Genomic DNA, 20,859 nt, shown 5'->3' with positions numbered 1-20,859 from the left:
TTCATCATCCCCAGTTCTCTATCGTTTTACCTCAGCCCTTTCGGGAATTTTGTGTCCTCACAACATCTTCCACGTGCACATCTACATCTGTCCCTCATTGGGTAGCCTCCAGTAGTTCTCACTGGAACCACACTGAGAGAAAGGAGCCCCTGAGGGTCTTCCACTTTCTCACCAATGCCCCTAATGCCAGGAAGGTAGGGGTGTCTGAGAAAGAGCAGCTGGGACCCAGAGCCTGGGGAGTGATGAGCTGGGTCTCTACTGAAGGGACCAGCACCAGGGTCCTTTACTGAGGCTCAGAGGGAAGACTACAGGGTCCCAGAAGTTAGTTTCCAGCAATAACCCTTCACTGTTGTCATGGAGTGGAGCCAGGCCTTGCTACATAGAGGTGTTCTTAAACACTTAGATCTCAAAGAAAAAGATCAGGAGCCAAGCCAGGTCAGATTAAATCCCAGATCCACCACAGTCCACACCACACCACTGTGTGGACACACACACACACAGAGAGAGAGAGAGAGAGAGAGAGAGAGAGAGAGAGAGAGAGAATCAGTCACATTCCTTCTGGGCACCCTGGCTCCTGTCCTTGGCCTCTTCAGGGATGCATGCTGCAATTAAATGTGAAAAACAAGCTCCTGCCCCCTCTGGCTGTAACCCAGCCTCGACCCCCCACAGAGAAGCACAAAAGACACCCCTCTCCTGTACAGCACCTGTCTCACCCTGGAACTGACAATCACTTTGAGAACAGGCTGGGCTTTTTCAAGGGCCTGAATCATTCCCTCCCTTCAGAAAGGAAGCCTTTGTCCTTGATGGTATAAATAGAACCCTTAGAATGGGCAAACAGCCTCATCTGGAGGGAAACCAAAATTAGGAGGTGGGCAGGGAGCCCTTATTTTGCCTGCAGAAATATTAGAAGCTGACTCACTTGGTTGGAAAGTGGAAAGAAGTGCCTTTGGGATGGGAGGCAGGGGCACCAGATTGGGACTAACCTCCCTGACTGCCGCTGTGGCTTCCAGCTGGGCAGGGTTTTGCAGGCTGCCAGCTGGAAAAAAGAAGATGGGCAGCATGGGAACATCACACCTGTATTAAAGGAGCTGATATTTCCATGACCAGGCCTGACCCCTCCACACCTGTCTGTGAGCATTCAGGGGTCCCTTGCCTTAAACCTCAGCAATTGTAGTGCCTTACAATGGGACATCACCTCTCACTCTGGACACAGCCACCCATTTTCCTCTGCTTCCCTGCCTTGACTCAGGCAAGGATGAGCAGATCAGACTGGTCCCGATTCTCAGTCTCACAGCTGCTGCCACTGAGATCCCCAAGTGGGGCCAGGTGGAAGGAGAATTGTGAAGCCAACTCCCAGGCCAGGAGGAGCGTGGGAACTGGGGTCAGATGTGTGCCTTCCTGTTGGCTTCAGTGAGCATGCCAATCTCCAACATCTGCTTTCCAAGCTGCTGGGAAAGCCAAAGAGCAAGGCTGGCCATCTGCCTTTCCCCTGCTGGGCCTGAGGAGCAGGAAAGGGGGTGCTTGTCCCATTGGGGAAATTAGCACAAGGCCTGGCCAGGTCACCTGACCCCTCGCACCAGCATTTCACTCTCGCAGATAATGGCTGCATTACTGCCAACTGACAGTGTAAACCTGTGCACCTTTGAAAAGATTTTGGTTTTGAATTGCTGCTTTTAATATTTGTTATATTAAAGTTGTAATTGTTGTCTGGTTTACAGTGTAAATGTGTTCTTGGAAAAGCCTTCACATTCCACTCTTTGCTTCCTGGAGTTTGCCATCCCTCTGGCCACCCAGCAACTGCTGTTCTCTCAACACTGTCCCCACCCTTATTGCCCTTCGATAACAGGGACTTCTCTATTCTCCCTCGACTGAGTAATAGCAAACACTAGCATTCAGAGAAATTAAATGACTTGTCTATAGCCACAGAACCAATAAGAACAGACATAGAATATGAACTCATACCTCTAAGAATCTAAAACAGCAGTTCTTAACCTAGGGCTTGAAATTCATAACAGTAGCGACATTACAGTTATGAAGTAGCAATGACGTGGTTTTATGGTTGGGGTCAGCACCACATGAGGAGCTGTACTAAAGGGCTGCAGTGTTAGGAACGTTGAGAAGCACTGCTCTAAAGGTACTGATCCAAACCTCCTGTTGAATGGGAAACAGTCAGATTCTGGTCCACAGCTTACTTTCCTCTTAAGTGGCTTATGCCCTCTGACCTCAGGTTTTGTCAGCAAAATGCTAGCAAATAAGCCTAACTTAAAAGGATAAGCTGGAGAGCTTCCTAAACAGTTCAGCAAGCAGGCCTCTCTCCTGTTTCCTGCACACTGTGGCAGACAGGTCACCAAAAAAGGGTTTTTTGATGGCATACATAGCACTGAAAATGAACCAATGAAGGTCACAAGTGTAAAACCTTTTAAGTTTAAGAAAAGTCAAGAGAAAAATACATACTTTGCCTATGTCAAAACTTAACAGTAAACTCTATGTTGTAGAAAAACCTTTGTTTTTTTTAAACCCTTGAAACTGAAATGTCAACTTGAGAAATAATTCCCAAACCTTGTGCAAGAGACCGACAAGATTTAAAAAGGCCTCCAACCTCCAGCAGCTGGTGGTCCACCCCGGAAGTGAGGCCTTTCAAACGAGTTACACCGGGCAGAGGGGACGACATGACTACAGGGACTGTGCACAGTGAAGCCACCCATCTACCACAGGTTCTAGAAGGAAGCCATAGAAACTAAAGTGGCACTGATGGTGCATCTGGGGTCCTGGGTACATCTTAAGTAGGATTTTCAAAACTTGTATATACCTCAGAAACTGGGGTTTAAGACCAATGACATCTCCATTCCTCAGCCCTCAAAACTACCAGTGGACTTCTTTGGCCCTTTGGAAGGGCCTCAGTCCTGATGAAGCTCTCACAAATAGCCCTCAGAGACCTTTCACCATCTGGAATTTGGGACACAAAGTGGGAGACACATAGCAGCTATGTGGCATATGTAACAAGCCCCCAGGACAAGAGACCAGGACACCACAGATGTCTGGATCCTAATTCTACCTCCCTGTGGGGACCACCACCACCACCATGGACTTACCATGTGAGATTCATGGAAAAAGCCTGGTTTAAGTCTCCCTTTCCACAGCCTTGTGTTCAGCATCCCCCAGACTCCCTGTTCTCTTCACCAGAGACCCGGGGACAGGTGTAGAAGAGCCCTCAGCATGGGATGAGAAACCATGGCTAGGCTGTGTAATTTAGCATGCCTCCTTGTATGGAATTCCATAAAATGCAGTTTTTCTTGATGATGTATAAAATGGGCAAAATCACAACAATGATTTACAAGCTCCTGGCAGTTTCACTTGGGATGTGGATGGGGGCTGCACTCCTCAAAAGTTCAGGTTCCTCTGTCAGCCCTAGAAGCTCTATACAACAAATGTAAAGAACCCTGCCCAGCAGGTTCATTCCCAGGGCTAAGAACCTATGTCTCCAGGGTCTTTGCATGCCTGTTATATTAAATCTAATAAAGAGTCAAAACTTACTCTCAATCCATGAGGCTATGTTGAAACCCTAATATTCCCCTAGTCTGAATAGGCTCAAGAAACCCCTTCCCAGCCTCACCTAAGTTCAGGAGCAACAAAAGCCTCTCTAACAAAAAGTTAGATCCCTGAAACTCTACCGCCACGATCCATGGTTGTGAACAGGGCACATGTCGGTTTCTTTAGATGATGTTTATCCCACACACACCCAGGTGAGCAAGGCCCTTTGTCCCCATAGAAACAGAGGAGCAATTACACCCAAGTACTTATGGTAGGTCCAGTGCCCTCACTGCCACTCCCCTCTGTCCCTGCATCCTCACTCTGGCCACCTGCAAACACACAGCACTCAGAGACAGGCTCCAATTGGTCCTTGCTGGTCAGGCTGGCCTTCACTTCTGGCCTTGAAATTCACAGCCCTTCATCCAGCATACACAGGTCACTTCTGTGTTGTTAGGAACCCCAGGGAGGCAGAAGGAGGCCTGCTTTTCCCAGAGCAGTCAGGAAAGGCTTATAGCCAAGTCAGCAGCCTGCAGTTTCTCTGCTTAGTTCTCCTTCATGCCCTCCTCAAGCCATTTTAAATAGCGAGCATCTCCTTGGTCCATGGGAATACTGAAGACCTCTGGGATTTCAAAAGGATGAGCCAACCTTTGGAAAGAAAGCAGAGCTCTAATGAGTGACTGTGACAGGGTCAACCTACATGACAAAACCCACCTGCAGGCTCTCTGGAGGCTGTTATAAGCTGCTGCAGTTCACTGTTGTGGCCCAGCCTGCCTGAGACTGTTTCCCATTCAACAGGAGGTTTGGATCAGTACCTTTAGAGCAGTGCTTCTCAACGTTCCTAACACTGCAGCCCTTTAGTACAGCTCCTCATGTGGTGCTGACCCCAACCATAAAACCACGTCATTGCTACTTCATAACTGTAATGTCGCTACTGTTATGAATTTCAAGCCCTAGGTTAAGAACTGCTGTTTTAGATTCTTAGAGGTATGAGTTCATATTCTATGTCTGTTCTTATTGGTTCTGTGGCTATAGACAAGTCATTTAATTTCTCTGAATGCCCCTACAGAAGGAGATAAAAACACCTTTTTGGCTGGGTTGCTGAGGACTAGCTAGGACACTTAGCTAGTGGCCAGCATTGTATACACTCATGTTCACTACTCTTTGCACCTCTATCCATACACATTGTTCTGTCTTCCTACCCCTTCTCCAGAGTCTATATATTCCTTCCTACCTGTAAAGTCCTCACCACTCCTGCTGATCAACCAAAATCCCCTTTCTTGAGCCTCAAGGCCAAACAATCCCTGACCTTCCCCCATGAGGCCCTTTTTGCAAGTCACCTGCCTCTTTGCTTAATTCACCTGGCACACAGTGCAAAAGCCAGTTGTCTTCATGTCATTCTCTCATGTGTCAATGCGCACGGTAATTCTTTGCTTACTTTCTGATCAACATAGAGCCATTGGGAAATTCTCATGAGATAACACAGTTAACTAATCATAGTGATAGATAAACACTGTAGCATTTATAGCAAGTAGGGTTGGTTGATTCAAAACCTGAAGATTATTAGTTTGATGAGCTCATTTCATGGACACCAAGGCCAGAATCTTTTATAAACAGACATATTTAATTAAAAGAATCAGATATGTTAGCAATAAGATGAACTGTTGAAATATTCCATAGGTATACTTCATATATTCTCATATGTATAAGAACCTGGTAGATTGATACCCATTTTATAGATGCACTATGGTACAACTATTGAGTAGGAAGCCAGACTTCAACATAAGAAATACAGCTCTGGAGTTCTCTCCTAACCCAGAAGCTGTCCCTCACAGTTTTCAATTTCGATTCAACCAAGATGCCCCATTCCCTTACCTCTGCTAATGTGCTAATAAAAGGGCCTTCTTTATAGTTAGAATTTAAACTCAGCTACATCTCTATGACCATGAAATCCTAGTTTCCCTAAGATGTGAAGGAAATGATTTTATCATGCAGAGCAAGGGAGTATAGCGCAGGCTACACACTACAGTCAACCTGGGATGCTACTTAAGAATGGTGTACTTGACCTACAATCTGCCCTGCCTGCAAGATGTACTGGAGTAATGGTCGTATAGAACTTGTGGGAGTTGCCAATCCATGACTAGTCCAACTTGAGAGGAAGCCCACACCAGACGGCCAGAACACAGAGCCAGGACAGCCCAGAGACCCAAGATAGAACCAAACATGACTGGCAAAAAAAAAAAAAGTCAATAAAATGATTCCTAATGACATTCTGCTAATGTGCCTAGCCAAGTCGTTATCAGAGAGGTTTCATGCAGCAACTAATGGGAGTACATACAGAGACCACAGACAAACATTATTAGCTGGAGCTCAGGGGAACCCCACAGAAGAGGGGAAGGAAGGATTGTAAGAGCCAAGGGATCAAGGACACCGCAAGAAAACCCAAAGAATTAACTAAACCAGGCTCACAGAGCCTGAAGGGGACAGTCACCGACCCTGTATGGGCCTGAGCTAGGTCCTCTGCATAATACATTATGGTTGGTTGTGTAGCTTGGTGTTTCTGTGAAAGTCCTAACAGTGGGAGAGTTGTGGGGAGGGGTGTCTCTCTGATTCTTTTGCCTGTATTTGGGACCCTTTTTCCTCCTACTGGGTGCCTCATCCAGCCTTGATATGAGGAGGGTTTGTGCCTAGTATTCTTGTAACTTGTTATGCCATGTTTGGTTGATGTCCCTGGAAGGCCTGCTTTTTTTTTTTTTTTTTAAGGAACCAGAGGAGGAGTGGATCTGGGGGAGAGGAGAGGTGGGGAGAGGGGTTAAGAGGAGTGGAAGGAGGGGAAATTGGTTGGGTTATAATGTATGAGAAAGAATAAAATAATAACAATGATGCATTTGATCCCCATGGCAGACAAACGAAGCTAAAATCTATGAGGTAGTGCTTATGTTGGAGAAATGAAAAATATCTTCACACAATGTAACACATGGCCAGCACTGAGGCCATTGGTTGAACAATGCTTCAAGTGGCAATGTGGACAAAAATCTCTAGGTATGATTCTTGGAATGGAGTTCCATTCAGTATGTCTAAAGTGACACAAAATCCCATCTCTAATACTGGAGGTATAAAGGGACAACTTCCTTATCACCATTGAGAGAATCGTTTGCAAAAAAAATTCTAAATTTTGTCTGAATTTGCCACTGTAAACTTAAAACTGTCCCTAGCAGCTATCTTATGAAGTCACAATTTGCAAAATGTGAATGATGCCATTTTCTCATTAACTTCTTGTTTTGGAAAAATATGACTACTTTTCATAAAAATAGGGTATTTGTGTTATTAATATATAAATGGTTTTATTGTTGGGTAAGGCAAAAAACGGTTTTCAAATTCCTTAGCACTTAAGATTAAAAGGTTAACTCTCATGGATTTGAGCAAAGTCTTGGAGACCTTGGAGGTAAAGAAACCTCACTCTGTGAACCACTGACATCAATCACCAGAACTCAAAGTGTGAGCTTTAGGACTGCATTACTGGGACAAGCTAGAAATTAACCCATGATGCTTTTGTGAGTCTGAATAATCATCTTTAAAGTATGAAAAGGCCCTGAGACCAAGATTTTGAAACCACAAGTGTAAACTATCTCATTCTACTAGCCATTGTCCAGATGGAGAACTTGAGACAAAGACAAAGACAAGGAGACTTATGGGCAGCATAAGCTAAACCCCAGCCCTCCCACTTCCCAGCTTCATTCTCTCAGTGCCCAGAACATCCTGGCCTGGTCCTGTGGCCTTACCTCATATAGGTGGACAGCCTGGAGACCTTGGAAGTCTTTGTCTTGATTAGCTGTGACAAGAAGAAAATTAATCAACAATTTGGGACCTGAATCCCAGCTCAACCCTCCATTTATTTGGCCATTTAGCATTCCTCACAGGTCACCAGACCAGGACACTAGATTGCTAATGAGCCTGACATCTTAGGTGGGGCAAAAACCTCAGTCAGTTGGTTTATGTTGTTTTTTATCTATGGGGATTGAACTTAAGGACTGCTACATGTAAGAAGTAGCCACTGAGCTATACCCCAACCTCGTTGCTAATTTCTAATTAGAATTTGGAAAATGGCCCTGATGTCACTCATTGTCCTGATAGAACAATCTCTGCCCCATCCTTACTTACCAACAAGATCTCAGTAGATTCTTCTATTTTTCCTTCCCAAAAGTACCTAGAGAACAAAATCAAATTGTAACAGTCACAATAGGAGCCTGCCAAAATGTCAAACCTGCTAGAGCAGGTAAATTATTGAAGAAAAGATGCTACAATCTTCCCCAAACCTATTTTGCTGGCACAAGCTAGAGAGATCAGAGAGGAGAGAGGTTCAACTTGGAAAATGCCTCCACAGGACTGGGGGCAGGCAAGCCTGTAGAGCATTTTCTTAGTGATTGATGTGAGAAGGCCCAGCCAATTATGGGTGCCATCCCTGGGATGGGGTCCTGAATTCTATAAGAAGTTGTATAGCATCCTCCATGTCCTCTTCATCAGCTCCTGCCTCCAGATTCCTGCCCTGTCTTGAGTTCCTGCCCTGACTTCATTTGACAGTGATATGGAAGTGTAAGTCAATCCTTTCCTCCCCAATTTGCTTTTTGGTCATACTGTTTCATGGCAGTAATAGAAACCATAAGATACCCATTTTAAAAAGTCTAGAATTTGCCAAGACCCCATAGGTCAGTTTGGCACCTACCAGGGCATTCCTGAAAGTTATCTTTTCCTAACTTAAGATTACATATGAGTTCTCCTTGCTTCCATTCTTCCTTTTTCCTTCCCTTTTTTCTTCTATTAGTCCTCCTTCCATCCCTTCTCACCTCTTCCTTTTTTGTTATGCTGGAGAGCAAACCCAAGACCATATGTATGACAGACAAGCAAGCCCTCTACCACTGAGCTACATTCTAGAAAACATTTTAAAGAGTCAGAAACTTAGGCCTCAGACTCAGACAGACTAATTCAACAGACCTAGGCTAAGGATCAGAGATCAAAAGTAAAGCCAAAGCAAAGATAAGGAGCCATGCTCAAAACGATGTGAGCAGTTGAGCCTTCCCTCCTTTCTCTATACGTGACTTTGTTTTCTTTTTTGCTTTCCTTGGATGATATAAATTGACAATAAACATAAACTCTGAATGCAGGTCAACTGTGAAGTGCTGATCAAATGCCATGGAAACATTCTCCGACAGCTCACCGTTTGTTCCATGCTCTCTATCATCCAGGACCTAATCTTAACACTCCCATTCCCCTCCTCTAGCCTTGGCAAAACTCACAGTGAAGATGTCTTAGGCAAGATGTTCACAGAGGCAGCCAACTTCTTGTCCAGTATGGCCCTAGAGCAAAGAGAGGGGGGTGATTACTGCAGCAAATCCAAGGTTTTAAGAGAAGGGGTGGGAATTTCTATGAATATCTGAGTCTAAGTAAACAACCATTTAGGGTGTCCCTCTCATGCTGTGCTTTACATATGCCCTGAGAATTCTTACTTGTAAACTTAGTTTGAAGGTACCAGACCCTCACCCAGCCCCCTGTTTTAGTAGTCATGTCAGGCTGCAGAAAGAACCCAGCAAGATGCAGGCCTCTAACTCACCTACAACCATAAGGTGAAATAAATCTTTATTTATAAATAAATTACCTACTCTGTGACTTTTAGTTACAGCAACAGAAGGGTAGGGATCACCTTTTTTTACATTCACCTTCAAACCAGCATGTCCTGTAATCACACATACAGCACCTGAGGACACAGAGAAGCAGCTGTGGGGAGGCCACTTTAAGGGCAAGCTCAATGTGGTGGGGGATGGGGTGATTGGCACTGGGCCTACAGAGGACAGACCTGGACTCTGCCTGTCTTTCCTGTCTGAAATGTGTACCTGCTCTGTGATAAGCAGCTCTCCTCTTTACCTGACTAGATGAAGACTGGTTTAGTCAGTGGTGTCTAACCTTCTTCACTCCCAAGAGCTCCTTTCATAATGCCACTCCCACTCTGCAGAATACCTGGCTGATTTCTAGATCCTCATGTGACCACAAAGAGCTCACACAGCTCCAAGCAGAAGCTAACCATCCAGTATTTGTTTGAGTAAGCAGAAAGACTTTTCCCAGTTGTTTTGTTCTGGATCTTTTTTCTTTTCTTTTCTTTTCTTTTCTTTTTTTTTTTTTTTTTTTTTTTTTTTTTTTTTTTTTTTTTAAATTTCTTTATTTATGCATTTGAATGCTCTATTTGCATGTGTGCCTGCATGATAGAAGAGGACATCAGACAAGACAGGGCATCAGGTTCCATTATAGATGGTTGCCGGGCAGTGGTGGTGCACGCCTTTAATGCTAACACTCAGGAGGCAGAGGCAGGTGAATCTCTGTGAATCTGAGGCTAGCCTGGTCTACAAAGCTACACAGAGAAATTCTGACTTGAGAAAGAAAAAGAAAAAAAAAAACAGAGCCACTATGTGGTTGCTGGGAATTGAACTCAGGATCTCTGGAAGAGCAGTCAGTGTTCTTAATTGCTTAGCCATCTCCAGCCTTTTGTTGTTGTTGTTAATTTTACAGGTTTCTTAACACAACCTCAAGTGCAAACCCAAGACAAAAACCTTATCAGAGCCCTACTCCACTGTTCCAAGGAGGGGGCTGCTCTCCTTGCTCTTTCCATGGTCCTCAAAGCTAAGTGTATTCTACTTAAAGTTGTATATTAATGTGATAGTCATCCCCATCTACCACTTCTGCTTTGAAAAATTAGCTGTTCAAGCAACCTCATCAAGTCTTACTCACTCACCCACCCACTGGGAATATTCATTTTTGGTTCTCAGCATGGTATACTTTAAACACAAGAGAGAACTACCCATATTCAAAAAGGAATTGCTGCTTGCCCTTCACAATCTCTTTGGACTGTGAGCTTCTCTGCCACTGACCACAACAATCTGTACTTAAGTAACAGACTGCACAACTGTAGAGGTTTTTGTAATGTAAAACATCCCGACTGCCTTAAAAAGGAAGAAAAAGAGAGAAAGGAAGGAAAGAAGGAAGGGAGGGAGGGAGAGAGAGAGAAAGAGAGAGAAGGGTGGTATGTAGGCTGGCTGGACTCCAACTACCTCAGAGAAGGTATGCAAACACTACAGACCACTGAGTCCCCCCCACCCACCCAAGAAGCTCAGGCCCTAGGAAACCTCAAGAAGCAGAGCAGAGCAGACATACATAGGTCACAGATGACATATATGGTTACCAATATTTAATATTGTGGGGTTTTTTTTAAGACTTATTTATTATGCTTATAGTGTTATGCCTGCAGGACAGAAGAGGGCACCAGATCTCATTACAGACTGTTGTGAGCCACCATGTGGTTGCTGGGAATTGAACTCAGGAAGCTCTGGAAGAGCAGCCAGTGCTCCTAACCAATGAGCCATCTCTCCAGCTGTAGAATGATATTTTAAGATGTGTTGCATTTGTTTATGCTGTGAAGCATTTGTTTAATGATGCAAATGTGTACTGCATTTTTTATGTTGCATTTGGTTAACTCTGTGAAGCTGTGATACTTGCCTGTCTAAAACCGAACAGCCAATAGCAAGGCAGGAGAAAGGATAGGTGGGGCTGGCAGAGAGAATAATAAATACAAAGAGAAAAAGAAGGATCAAGGGGCGAGAAAAAAAGTGGCCAGATACCCAGTTACATAGACACACACGGAATAAGAAGGAAAGAAAAGATATACAGAAATAGGAAAAGGTAAAGGCCCAGAGGCAAAAGATAGACAGGATAATTTAAACTAAGAAAAGCTGGCTAGAAATAAAGCAAGCTAAGGCCAGGCATTTATAAGTAATAATAAGTCTCTGTGTGTATTCATTTGGGAGCTAGGTGGCAGGCCCCCTAAAAGTAAAAAACACTTGCCCAAAGTCACATAAATAAAAGTAGCACAGTCAATAGTAAAACTATGATGTAATTACAAACCCTGTGCTCTTTCTAGCTCACCACAGTCATTTCTAGAAAAATACCCCATACATGGGGCAGCCTCTTCTTTCTTATCACAAGCACCTCGGGAACTGAGCTAAGGGGATGAGAAAAGAAGTTAGACTAGCAATTGGGGGTTTAAATCGCCCCATATAGGTTTTCACAGTTCTCTTAAGGCCTTAAACAATCCACCTATCCCTGTGGACCTCATATTCCTTCTCTGCCCCATCAATTTACTTAACAGCCTCTAGTATAGCAGTACGATCAGCCCAGGATCACTCTGAGCAGGATCATCCAATGGGTTCCTCATCCCACCCCAAGCAGAAAGTATCATCCCTGGACAGAAAGGGTTGCCAAAAGTAACAGCAGGACTGCCATGTGACCCCCCCCCAGAGAGCACCCTGGTGGATTCCCATGCATTTAGGGGCATCACCTAGCCCCTGCTCTATACCTGGCAACATCTCTGGCAATTTGCTCATTGGGACAGTTAACAAAAACGATGGAGTAAGTGCCAGAGACATAGCTCCTGGTGAGGGAGGGGTGGAACCACAGGCTAACGGTCCTGAGCATAGGATATGTCAGAACAGCTGTCAGGACCTGTATGGCAGAAAAGACAAACACAGGTCAGTGACTCCTGGCTCCATCAGACTAAAATCACTCTGTCATCCCCATCTACAAACTAACTTCAGAGACATGCATTTTACTTTACTACTTAGAGTATTCATGCCCAGGATCTGGGAAGCTAGCTCAGTTGGTAAAGTGCTTGTCAAGTGGGCTTGAGGACCTATGTTAGATTCCCACAAGCCATAGAAAAACCCTAGATTTGGTGGTCCATGCCTATAATCTGAGCACTGAAGATGTAGAGACTGGCAGATCCCTGGGGCTCACAGGACAGCCAGCACACACACCCGTGGCTCCTACTCAGCAAGTTCTATGCCAGTGACAGACCCTACCCAACAACTACCTCCAAAAAGAAGCAAGGTTCAAAGCACTGAATACTCTTTCAGAGGACTTGGGTTCAATCCCCAACACCCACATGGTGGCTCACAACCCTAGTTCCAGGGGATCTGGCTTCCTAGGGCAAAGCACATACATGGTACAAGCAAAACACCCATATACATTAAATAAATAACAAGATAAATGAAGAATGATACACCAAGGTCAACCTCTGGCACCCATACATATTAGTTTACCCACACATACACAAAGTCTCAAGCCTAGATGTTTTTCCTCTGCATTTTGTAGCTAAGGAAAAAAATAGAGAATTACAAATGAGTAAGGCCAAAAAAAAAAAAAAAAAAAAAAAAAAAAAAAACTTTCTCAAAACCATAGCTTTATATGTTGAAGCCAGAATTTGGACTCAAGTCTGGATGAGCTCATGTGCATTTTTATTGCACAGAATTGTTACTGCAGGTAATTGTAGCTGTCACTCACTTAAGAGCTAAACTTCTATGAAGGTTATTATTAATGGTAAGCACTTATCTCTCCAATAATTTCACTTGCATTCATTTATTTGTACCAGGTGTTGTGCATAGTTTAATGCAAACATACAGTTTTAAAATTATGCGACACACAGTGCTAGGACTAATCATTACAAGGACAGAGAAGCAGTTCTCCTTGGTGGCAGAGCATGAGCAGGCTTTGCTGAGATGCTCTCTGTATTGGTTACTCTTCTCATTGTGATGATGAGAAGCAACTTGGCTTACATGTGGTGTGTATGTGGCTGGGGAAGCAAGGCAAGAGGCAGGGCTGTGGCCTGAGGTGTTTATCTTGCCTGCCAAGAAGCAAAGACCAGACAGAGGATTCCCGCCAATTTCCTCCAATTAACAGCCTCTACCTGAAAGTTTCACAGTGCCCAAAGCCACACCATCAGCTAGGAAACGTGTTCAAACACATGAGCCAACATTTCATATCGAACCAAGGATATTCTATATCTGCCCCAAAGGGTCCATGACCATCTCACAATGCTAATATATTCAATCTATCTCAAAAAGTCCTCATAGTCTTACAGTGCTGCAGAAGTTCAAAGTCAGGAGCCCCTATAATTCAAAAGTGCATATAAGATCCTAATGTGAACATTCTCATTACCAAAGTTAGGAATAGATGCTTAGCCAAAGTATGACCAAAATCCAGCAGTGCAGACCCAGGTCCCGCAGGAAAAAGTTCAGTACTGCTGCTGGCGTGGTTAGCCCCGCCCCTCCAGCTCTGTCACATGTCCTCTGTGTGTGTCCTGTCCTGGGTCAGCTCTACCAGTGCCATGTTTCTGGCATCCCCAATGTCTTGTATTAGCCACTGCAACTGAGATGTCACCTTCACAGCTTCAGAGTCAGCCCACTCAGGAGCCACATCCATGCAATCTGCCCCATAACGTATTTCCTGGCCTTGGAACTTTGTGGAGCCTGTAATACCAGCATCTTGTAAGGAAAGCCAGGTTCCACTGCCAGCTCAGATATAGCCTGTCCCACTTAGACCACAGATGCAGTGTTCTCTGTGTGCCTCTAAGGTTAAACCTGAAAAACTACTACCCTGGGCAGTGTGTTCCAGCAGGGCACTCTGTTCCAGCACTCTCATTTCAAATGAACTTGCAATGGAGCTTTCCACGGGCAAGGATTTGCCCTTAAGGCACCTTTCCTAATGCCCCAGCAGCTAAATCCGGGTTTCTCTAAAGGCAATCTATTTAACAAGAACAGCTGCTTTCTCTATGCCCGCCCTACCCTGGGGTGGGGAGGTGCATTGATCCTGCCTCAATAGGATGATGGGATGCACTTAGTAGACTTCCTAGGGGAAGCCTTACCCTCTCTCAGGAGCAGATGGGGGGGAGTGGGAAGAGAGGAGAAGAGGGAGGGGGAACTGGGATTGGAATATAAAAAATAAATTAATAAAAATATATTGAAAAACACCCTTCAGGTTAAGTGAGCTCCTTTGCTCATCCCAGCAGACTCCTTGTCCTACTCTGAAACCTCAGAAGCGCAGTCATCACGACCCACACTTATACAGTCACCCTGACCTCTGAACTGTCACCACAGATCCACAGGCTCCATTTACAGCAGTCTAGGGGTTCCCTAGCCCACAGCGCCAAACCGTTTCAGGTTCCTCCCACAAACCAATTCCAGGGACATGACACCAACAGCCCTACTTTTCAGCATCAATTTTTATATTCGTTATTCTTGACATTATTTTGACCAGATACCTGACAAGAAGCAAATTACAAGACTGCAAAATTTATTTGGGCTTGGTTTAAGGGAATCCAGTCAGGCTAAAGAGATGGCATGAAGACTTGAGTTTGGATCCCCAGCACCCAAGCAAAACTCTAGGCATGCTGGCACATGCTTGTAATCTCAGTGCTATGAGGCACACAAGAGACTCAGCCTAGCCAGTCAATGAGCTCCAGCTTCAGTGAGAGACCCTACCTCAAACAAATGGAGAACAACAGTGAGAAACACTCAACACAAATTTGCACAGATGTGTGTGCAGCTGCACAAGCCACACACACATACACAGCCTTAAAAATCAGAACATTCTAGAACAAAATAGTGGCCCATCATGGTGGAGGGCAATGTATGGAAGTAGAGAGGTCAAATTATAAGCATCAAGGCCCACCTCCAATGACCTACTTTCTCCAGAGAGTCTCTGTCCCTTCAGACCACACTGCTAGCTGGGTTATCAAGTATCCGAACACATGAGCCTATGGCAAACATTCAAACAATGACAGTAAAGTCAGATTATTGATGGGGGCCACTAAGGCACTAAAGCAGCTCAAGGCGTATAGAGTACCCTGTTTCCATGGATCTTCCTGTGTGTGTGTGGGGGGGAAGGTTGGAAGGCAATAAAGCTGGCTGGAAACAAAGAAAGGGGGTCAAGCTAGGGAGTGTGGGTCTGGATTCAGGTAGCAGGTACTTTGGAGATTTTAAGTAGAGCAGTAACAAAAGAATGAGCAGGTAAGGAGTGGAGACCAGCCAGGAAGCAGCCTATTTAGGAAGTCATTTCTCCAGCTCAGAAAAGACATCAAGATCCTGAGTAACATGCAGCCACCGTAGAGAAAACATCTGAGTTATCATTTTCTTATTATCTTAATGAAAGGCACTTAAGAGGAAAAAAGCTGAAGTACCTTCCACTCCAGCATCATTGGAAAATCGTTAAAAGGACAGTGCACCCTAAGAGTCAGGCTGCAACCACCCAGCTTGAGCAATGGCTGCCCCTCTTGTCTCCTAGCCCAGACTCAGGCTTTCTTCTAGTAAACCTCTGCCCTCCCTCCATTTTATATTATCACGTGGTTTCTGACTGTCGGTCTTGACAGCCTCTGATAATGTTTTGCTGTTGTTTTACCTTTTAATTTTTTTTCATATGTATGGGTGTTTTGCCTGCATGTGTCTAGCTACCATGTGCATGTGTGGTGCCTGCAAAGACCAGAAGATCCCCTGGAACTGGAGTTACAGAGAGTTGTGAACTACCCTGTGGGTTCTGGGAACCAAACCCAGGTCCTCTGCAAGAGCAACCAGTGCTGTTAACAACCAAACTGGCTGTCCAGCCCACTAGGTAATGTTTTGAATGTGCTGAGTTAGATTTTAATGTTCTGGGTGAATTCTTCTTACCCCTACAGCATCCACTGGTGCCTCCACTCCAACACAGCGCCCTTTGGAATTGACCCAGACACTATGAACCAAAAACAAACCAAGCTTTTTTTTTTTTTTTTTTTTTTTTTACCATTGCTTCCTAAATGAAAATTCATTTGGTTTATAGGGGAAAAAATTAAGGCACTAGAGGGAGGGATTTGGATCGATCGTGTCACTTCTGCGAAGGAAGGTACTTCCTCCCCTTTTACCAGTCTCACTAGGGAGCTGGAGATGGGCTCTTCCCCTCCCCAAAACGCTGCCTGACTCAGGTGCCAGGGGTTTTGATGAGAAGAGAAGCACAACCTGGGATTGCTAATGTAATGAAGGAAGAGCTGTGCCTCATGACCATAGCCCCAGGTTAGCTCTTGACACTGGCTCTCAATAAATACTTGCAGATTAGTAAAATGCACTATCAGTATGCAAGCCAGATGGCAGTGTCAAGAGGAGCTAACTTGAAGAAATAGGGCTTGGGGGCCACCCACTGTAAGCATTACTGGCCTTGCTACAACATATGTGTCCCTCAATCTGACCATCCGACTGTTGGAACAATGGGCCCAAGAAACTAGAATTCTTCCCCCCTGGGTGCTCATGCTATGAGAAGAAAAAGGTTGTATTTGACACTGACCAAAGAGGGAACTTCCCTCCCAGAAATAGATTTCACATATAGCTGACAGTTTGCTGGACCACCTTGTTGGAGACCAGACCCCAGACAATGATGGGCCAGTGGTGGGTGAGTCAGCTTGACCTGGACAGCCTCCATGTGCAAATGCCTGGCTCTTTACATCTTGCTTCTCAATGAGGATGGACCTGGTGGGACCACTGGGTCTCCTCATCTCTCTTCCCAGTGTGGATCAATCTTTCTTTTTCCTGCTTTTCACTATTTGGCTGTTTTAATTGACATCTCAATGGTAGCTGGGGCACTGACTGTGACCCCTGAGCTCCCTGACATGAGGTTTGAGCACAACTGTAAGCAAAAGGAACACTTCCCAAGGGGAGGTTGACCCACAAATATTACTGGAAGGGAAGAAGGCAGCCTGACTTCAGCTGAAATACTGAAATGTTTGAGCCAGCAGGCGTGGTGGGGACCCAAAGCTGAAATACAAACTCACACTAGCTGCTGTGGAAGCATGAGATGAGCTCACAGCCAACATATTAAGGGCATGAGAGCATCCAGTGTTACTAAGGCAGCCCTCAGCTCAAAGTAACCAGAAGCAGGGGATACAAACTCAAGCCAGGGTGATTTTTGTCCTCCAAGGAACTTAGCAATGTCTAGAGACAATTTTGGCTCATGACTGGGAAGGGGATGCTATTGTCATCAAAGAGGTGGATCAGAATTGCCAGCACACTGAATACTGTGGTTGCTATCACCTCCCCCACTGGACAGTTAAGTCTTCAAATTGGACATTTGTTGGGGAATATTATTTTAAGATGTGTGACTTATGTTTATACTGTATTTGTATAATTCTGAGAAGGTGTGTTACTGTGCCTGTCTCAGACACCTGATGGTCCTAATAAAGAGCTGAATGGTCAATAGCCAGGCAGCAGCAAGGATAGGCAGGGCAGACAGAGAGGATAAACAGAAGGAGAAAAAGGAAGGCAGAGTAAAGATAGAACAAGGAGAGGAGAACATCAGGGACTAGCTACCCAGCCATCCAGCTACACAGCAGTCCACAGAATAAGATTTACACATGCAAGAGAACAGGAAAAGCCGGGGGGGGGGGGGTGTAGACAGGATAACTTACGATAAGAACAGCTGGCTAGCAACAAGCCAAGCTAAGGCTGGGCACTCATAACTAAGAATAAGCCTCCCTGTGTGATTCATTTGGGAGCTGGGTGGTGGGCCCCCCCATAAGAAAAAAATCTTACCAATAGACTTTAACAAAGTATCATAACTACAAAAGGTCAGTGTGGCCCCAATAATGGATGGAAGTTTAGAAAATGACTTCTATGAATGCAAAATTGGTGCATGAAAAGGATCACATTCTCTGACAGAAACAGTTACTACAATTCAAAGCACTGTCAGTGTCATACCAAACACTCACTTTCATGGGAAAAGATCTGACTATAATTTATGTATTGTGTGTGTACATATGCATACATGTGCAGATACACTGAGCTTGTGAAGGCCAGTGTTGGGTGTCTTCCCCAATAGCTTTCCCCATTTTTTAAAAAATTATTCTTTTGAAGTTAAAATATAATTATGTCATTCCCTCTCTCTTTTCCTCCCTTCAACCCCTCCCATTCCTCTCCTTTTGTTATCACTGCATGTGTGTGTGTGTGTGTGTGTGTGTGTGTGCACATAAATATATAAATACAACCTGTTCAATCTATCTAGTGTTATGGACAGACAGAAAGAAAGACAATTTCAGAGCTGACCACTTGGTAATGAATAACCAGTTAGGGGCATGGCCCTGGGAAAGGCTACTTCTCCTGCTCTCAGAATTCCTTAGTTGCCTATAGTTCTTTGTCTAGGGTCCATTTTTTTTTTTTTTTTTTTTTTTTTTTTTGAGACAGGTCAATGAGTTCCAAGGGTCTATCTGTCCCAACATCTCTAATGCTGAGGTCCCAGATGTGTGCTGCTGTGCCTAGTTCTTCTTCATATCAGAATGAGGTTCGTGGCAAGCTCCTTACAGACTATGGCAACTCCACAAACTAGTTTTAAAGAAATGTCTTCACATTATAAAGTTTTAATGCTTTATATCTTTTCTATCTTTACTATTCACCATTTCTAAGTTTATACTTATATGAAATATTTTATGTATTTAAGTTATCTCCTATTTGATCCAGCCATCCTCCCTCTTTTCTTTCTTTTTTTTAAGACAGGAGCTTGCTATATAGCCTTGGATGGCCTGAAGTCATTATATAGACCAGGTAAGCCTCAAAAATGCAGGGATCCCACTGCCTCAGCCTCCTGAGTGTTGGGCTGACAGAATGAACCACCATGCCAGGCTTCTCTCTCAGTGTCCTGGAGTATCTATTCCTTAAAGAGGGTAGTCGGCTTCACAAGCCTCACCCAACCCAGTGAACTAAATTTTCACCAATCTAGTTTTAAGTTATCTGTAAATACCGTGACATCAACACAACAGAAGTTTTCCTAGTTACAAATTCAGAGCTTAAATAAAACAAAAACCCTCAAAGAGATTTACAGCAGTTTTCACAACTATTCTGCTGTCACATCTAATATTAATTTTCTAAAGCATTTGGGAGATGAAAACAGACTGCAGAAAATGGTAGGAAAACACAATGCAATAGGTTAACCCTATCAAAGGGTCTTAGGAGAGAATGCACCCTCACTGAACACAGCCCCACTTATCCCCACAAGGCAGACTGAAAGGGTGCTGGTAACTATGAAACACTGGACAGTTTCTAGGACATTAAGGACTTCCAAGGATCTCAATTCTTCTACAAGCTGCCCACAGCTCAAAATCCCAAGAGCAGAGAAGAGAAATACCTTTCCTTCATCTTTTCTCCCTCAGCCCCCAAATAGAAGCTTCAGGCAAAGAGGACTGTGTTAGACTGGGGCACTCACCAAGAGGCAGGTAAGGACAAATAGCCTGAGGGAGCCTGCTGGAGGGCACCGTGATTCTGGCCTGTCCATGGTGTTGCTGGGGATTTAGCACTAGGCAGTAAAGGTGGACTATATAGCCTTAGGTAGGGTGCTGCTGGTAGGCCAAACAGAGGGCCTTAATTGCACCCTCCTCCACCCACACACACCTTTTTCCAGGACAACATCCAGCTCTGCCCCTCCCAGCTAGGCTGGCCAGGAGACCAACTGCCAGCAGCCTGGCACGTTTTTTTGTTTTGTTTTTCATACTGGTCTCATTTCTCCTTTGAGCTTACTTTCCAGAGCTCTACTCATGCAAAAATAATGCTACTTTTACTTTCTCTTCAAGTAAACAATATAATCAGACATACAGATAGAAGACAAACCTTTCTTAGAAAACAAAAACCTTCAGAAACCACAGCATATAAAGCTGCAACACACAGATAAAACCCTTCTGTCAACAAGACAAAGCCACCCATGAAAACAAACAAATGACACACACAAAGAGCTGCTTCTCTGTCACTTGTCCTTCTCTCCTTCCCTCTCTCCCTCCCTCCCTACCAGGCTTCCTCCCTGTCTGCCTGCCTGCCTGCCTCCCTCCCTACCTTCCTGTACTTCCCTACTTCTCTCCCCCCACCGAACTGATCCCTCCTTCCCAGGCCAGTTGTCTTTTCCTAGAATTAAACCCAGCACCATCCCATATCAACAAAGACTAGACACACTTAGAAGCAAGGGAGGTGCCCAAACTGGAGAAAAGCAGTAAGCCACCAACTGAGTGTTGTCCTTCAGGAAGAGAGTCCTCGGTTGCTAGGGCTTCCAACTTTTAAATTTTTTTTTTAATTTAAATTAAAAACAATCTTATTTTGCATACCAATTCCAGTTACCTCTCCCTCCTGCCTTCCCACTCCCCCACCATCTCCCCATCCCACCCCCATCCATTCCTCAGGGAGGGTGAGGCCTCCCATGTGGGACCATCAAGGTCTGTCACATTATTTGGGGCAGGACCAAGGCCCTCCCTCCTGTATCTAGGCTGAGAAAGTATCCTTCCATAGGGAATTGGCTCTAAAAAGCCAGTTTATGCACTAAAGATAAATACTGGTTCCAATGCCAGCAGGCCCCATAGACTGCCCAATTTAAAAATTTAAAAAAAAATTGTTTTGTGGTTGGAGAAATGGCTTAGTGCTCAAGAGAACTTATTGCTCTTCTAGAGGACATGGGTTCAGTTCT

General features: G+C 44.6%; 1 protein-coding gene across 1 annotated transcript; it reads right to left on the bottom strand.

Annotated features, from left to right (window-relative positions):
- Nucleotides 1-4,034: 4,034 nt before the first annotated feature.
- LOC127222144 (protein CutA homolog) lies at nucleotides 4,035-19,686 on the bottom strand. Its single transcript, XM_051184024.1, has 6 exons — nucleotides 19,618-19,686; nucleotides 11,927-12,072; nucleotides 8,823-8,882; nucleotides 7,690-7,735; nucleotides 7,311-7,360; nucleotides 4,035-4,176 (listed from the first exon to the last, which is right to left on the bottom strand). The coding sequence occupies exons 1-6, from the start codon at nucleotides 19,684-19,686 to the stop codon at nucleotides 4,074-4,076; spliced, it is 474 nt and encodes a 157-aa protein (XP_051039981.1). The 3' UTR covers nucleotides 4,035-4,073.
- Between the last annotated feature and the right edge of the window lie 1,173 nt (nucleotides 19,687-20,859).

Source organism: Phodopus roborovskii, unplaced genomic scaffold (genome assembly GCF_943737965.1).
Source record: "Phodopus roborovskii unplaced genomic scaffold, PHOROB, whole genome shotgun sequence".
Lineage (NCBI taxonomy): Eukaryota > Metazoa > Chordata > Mammalia > Rodentia > Cricetidae > Phodopus > Phodopus roborovskii.
This window is presented reverse-complemented; position numbering and strand designations above follow the sequence as displayed.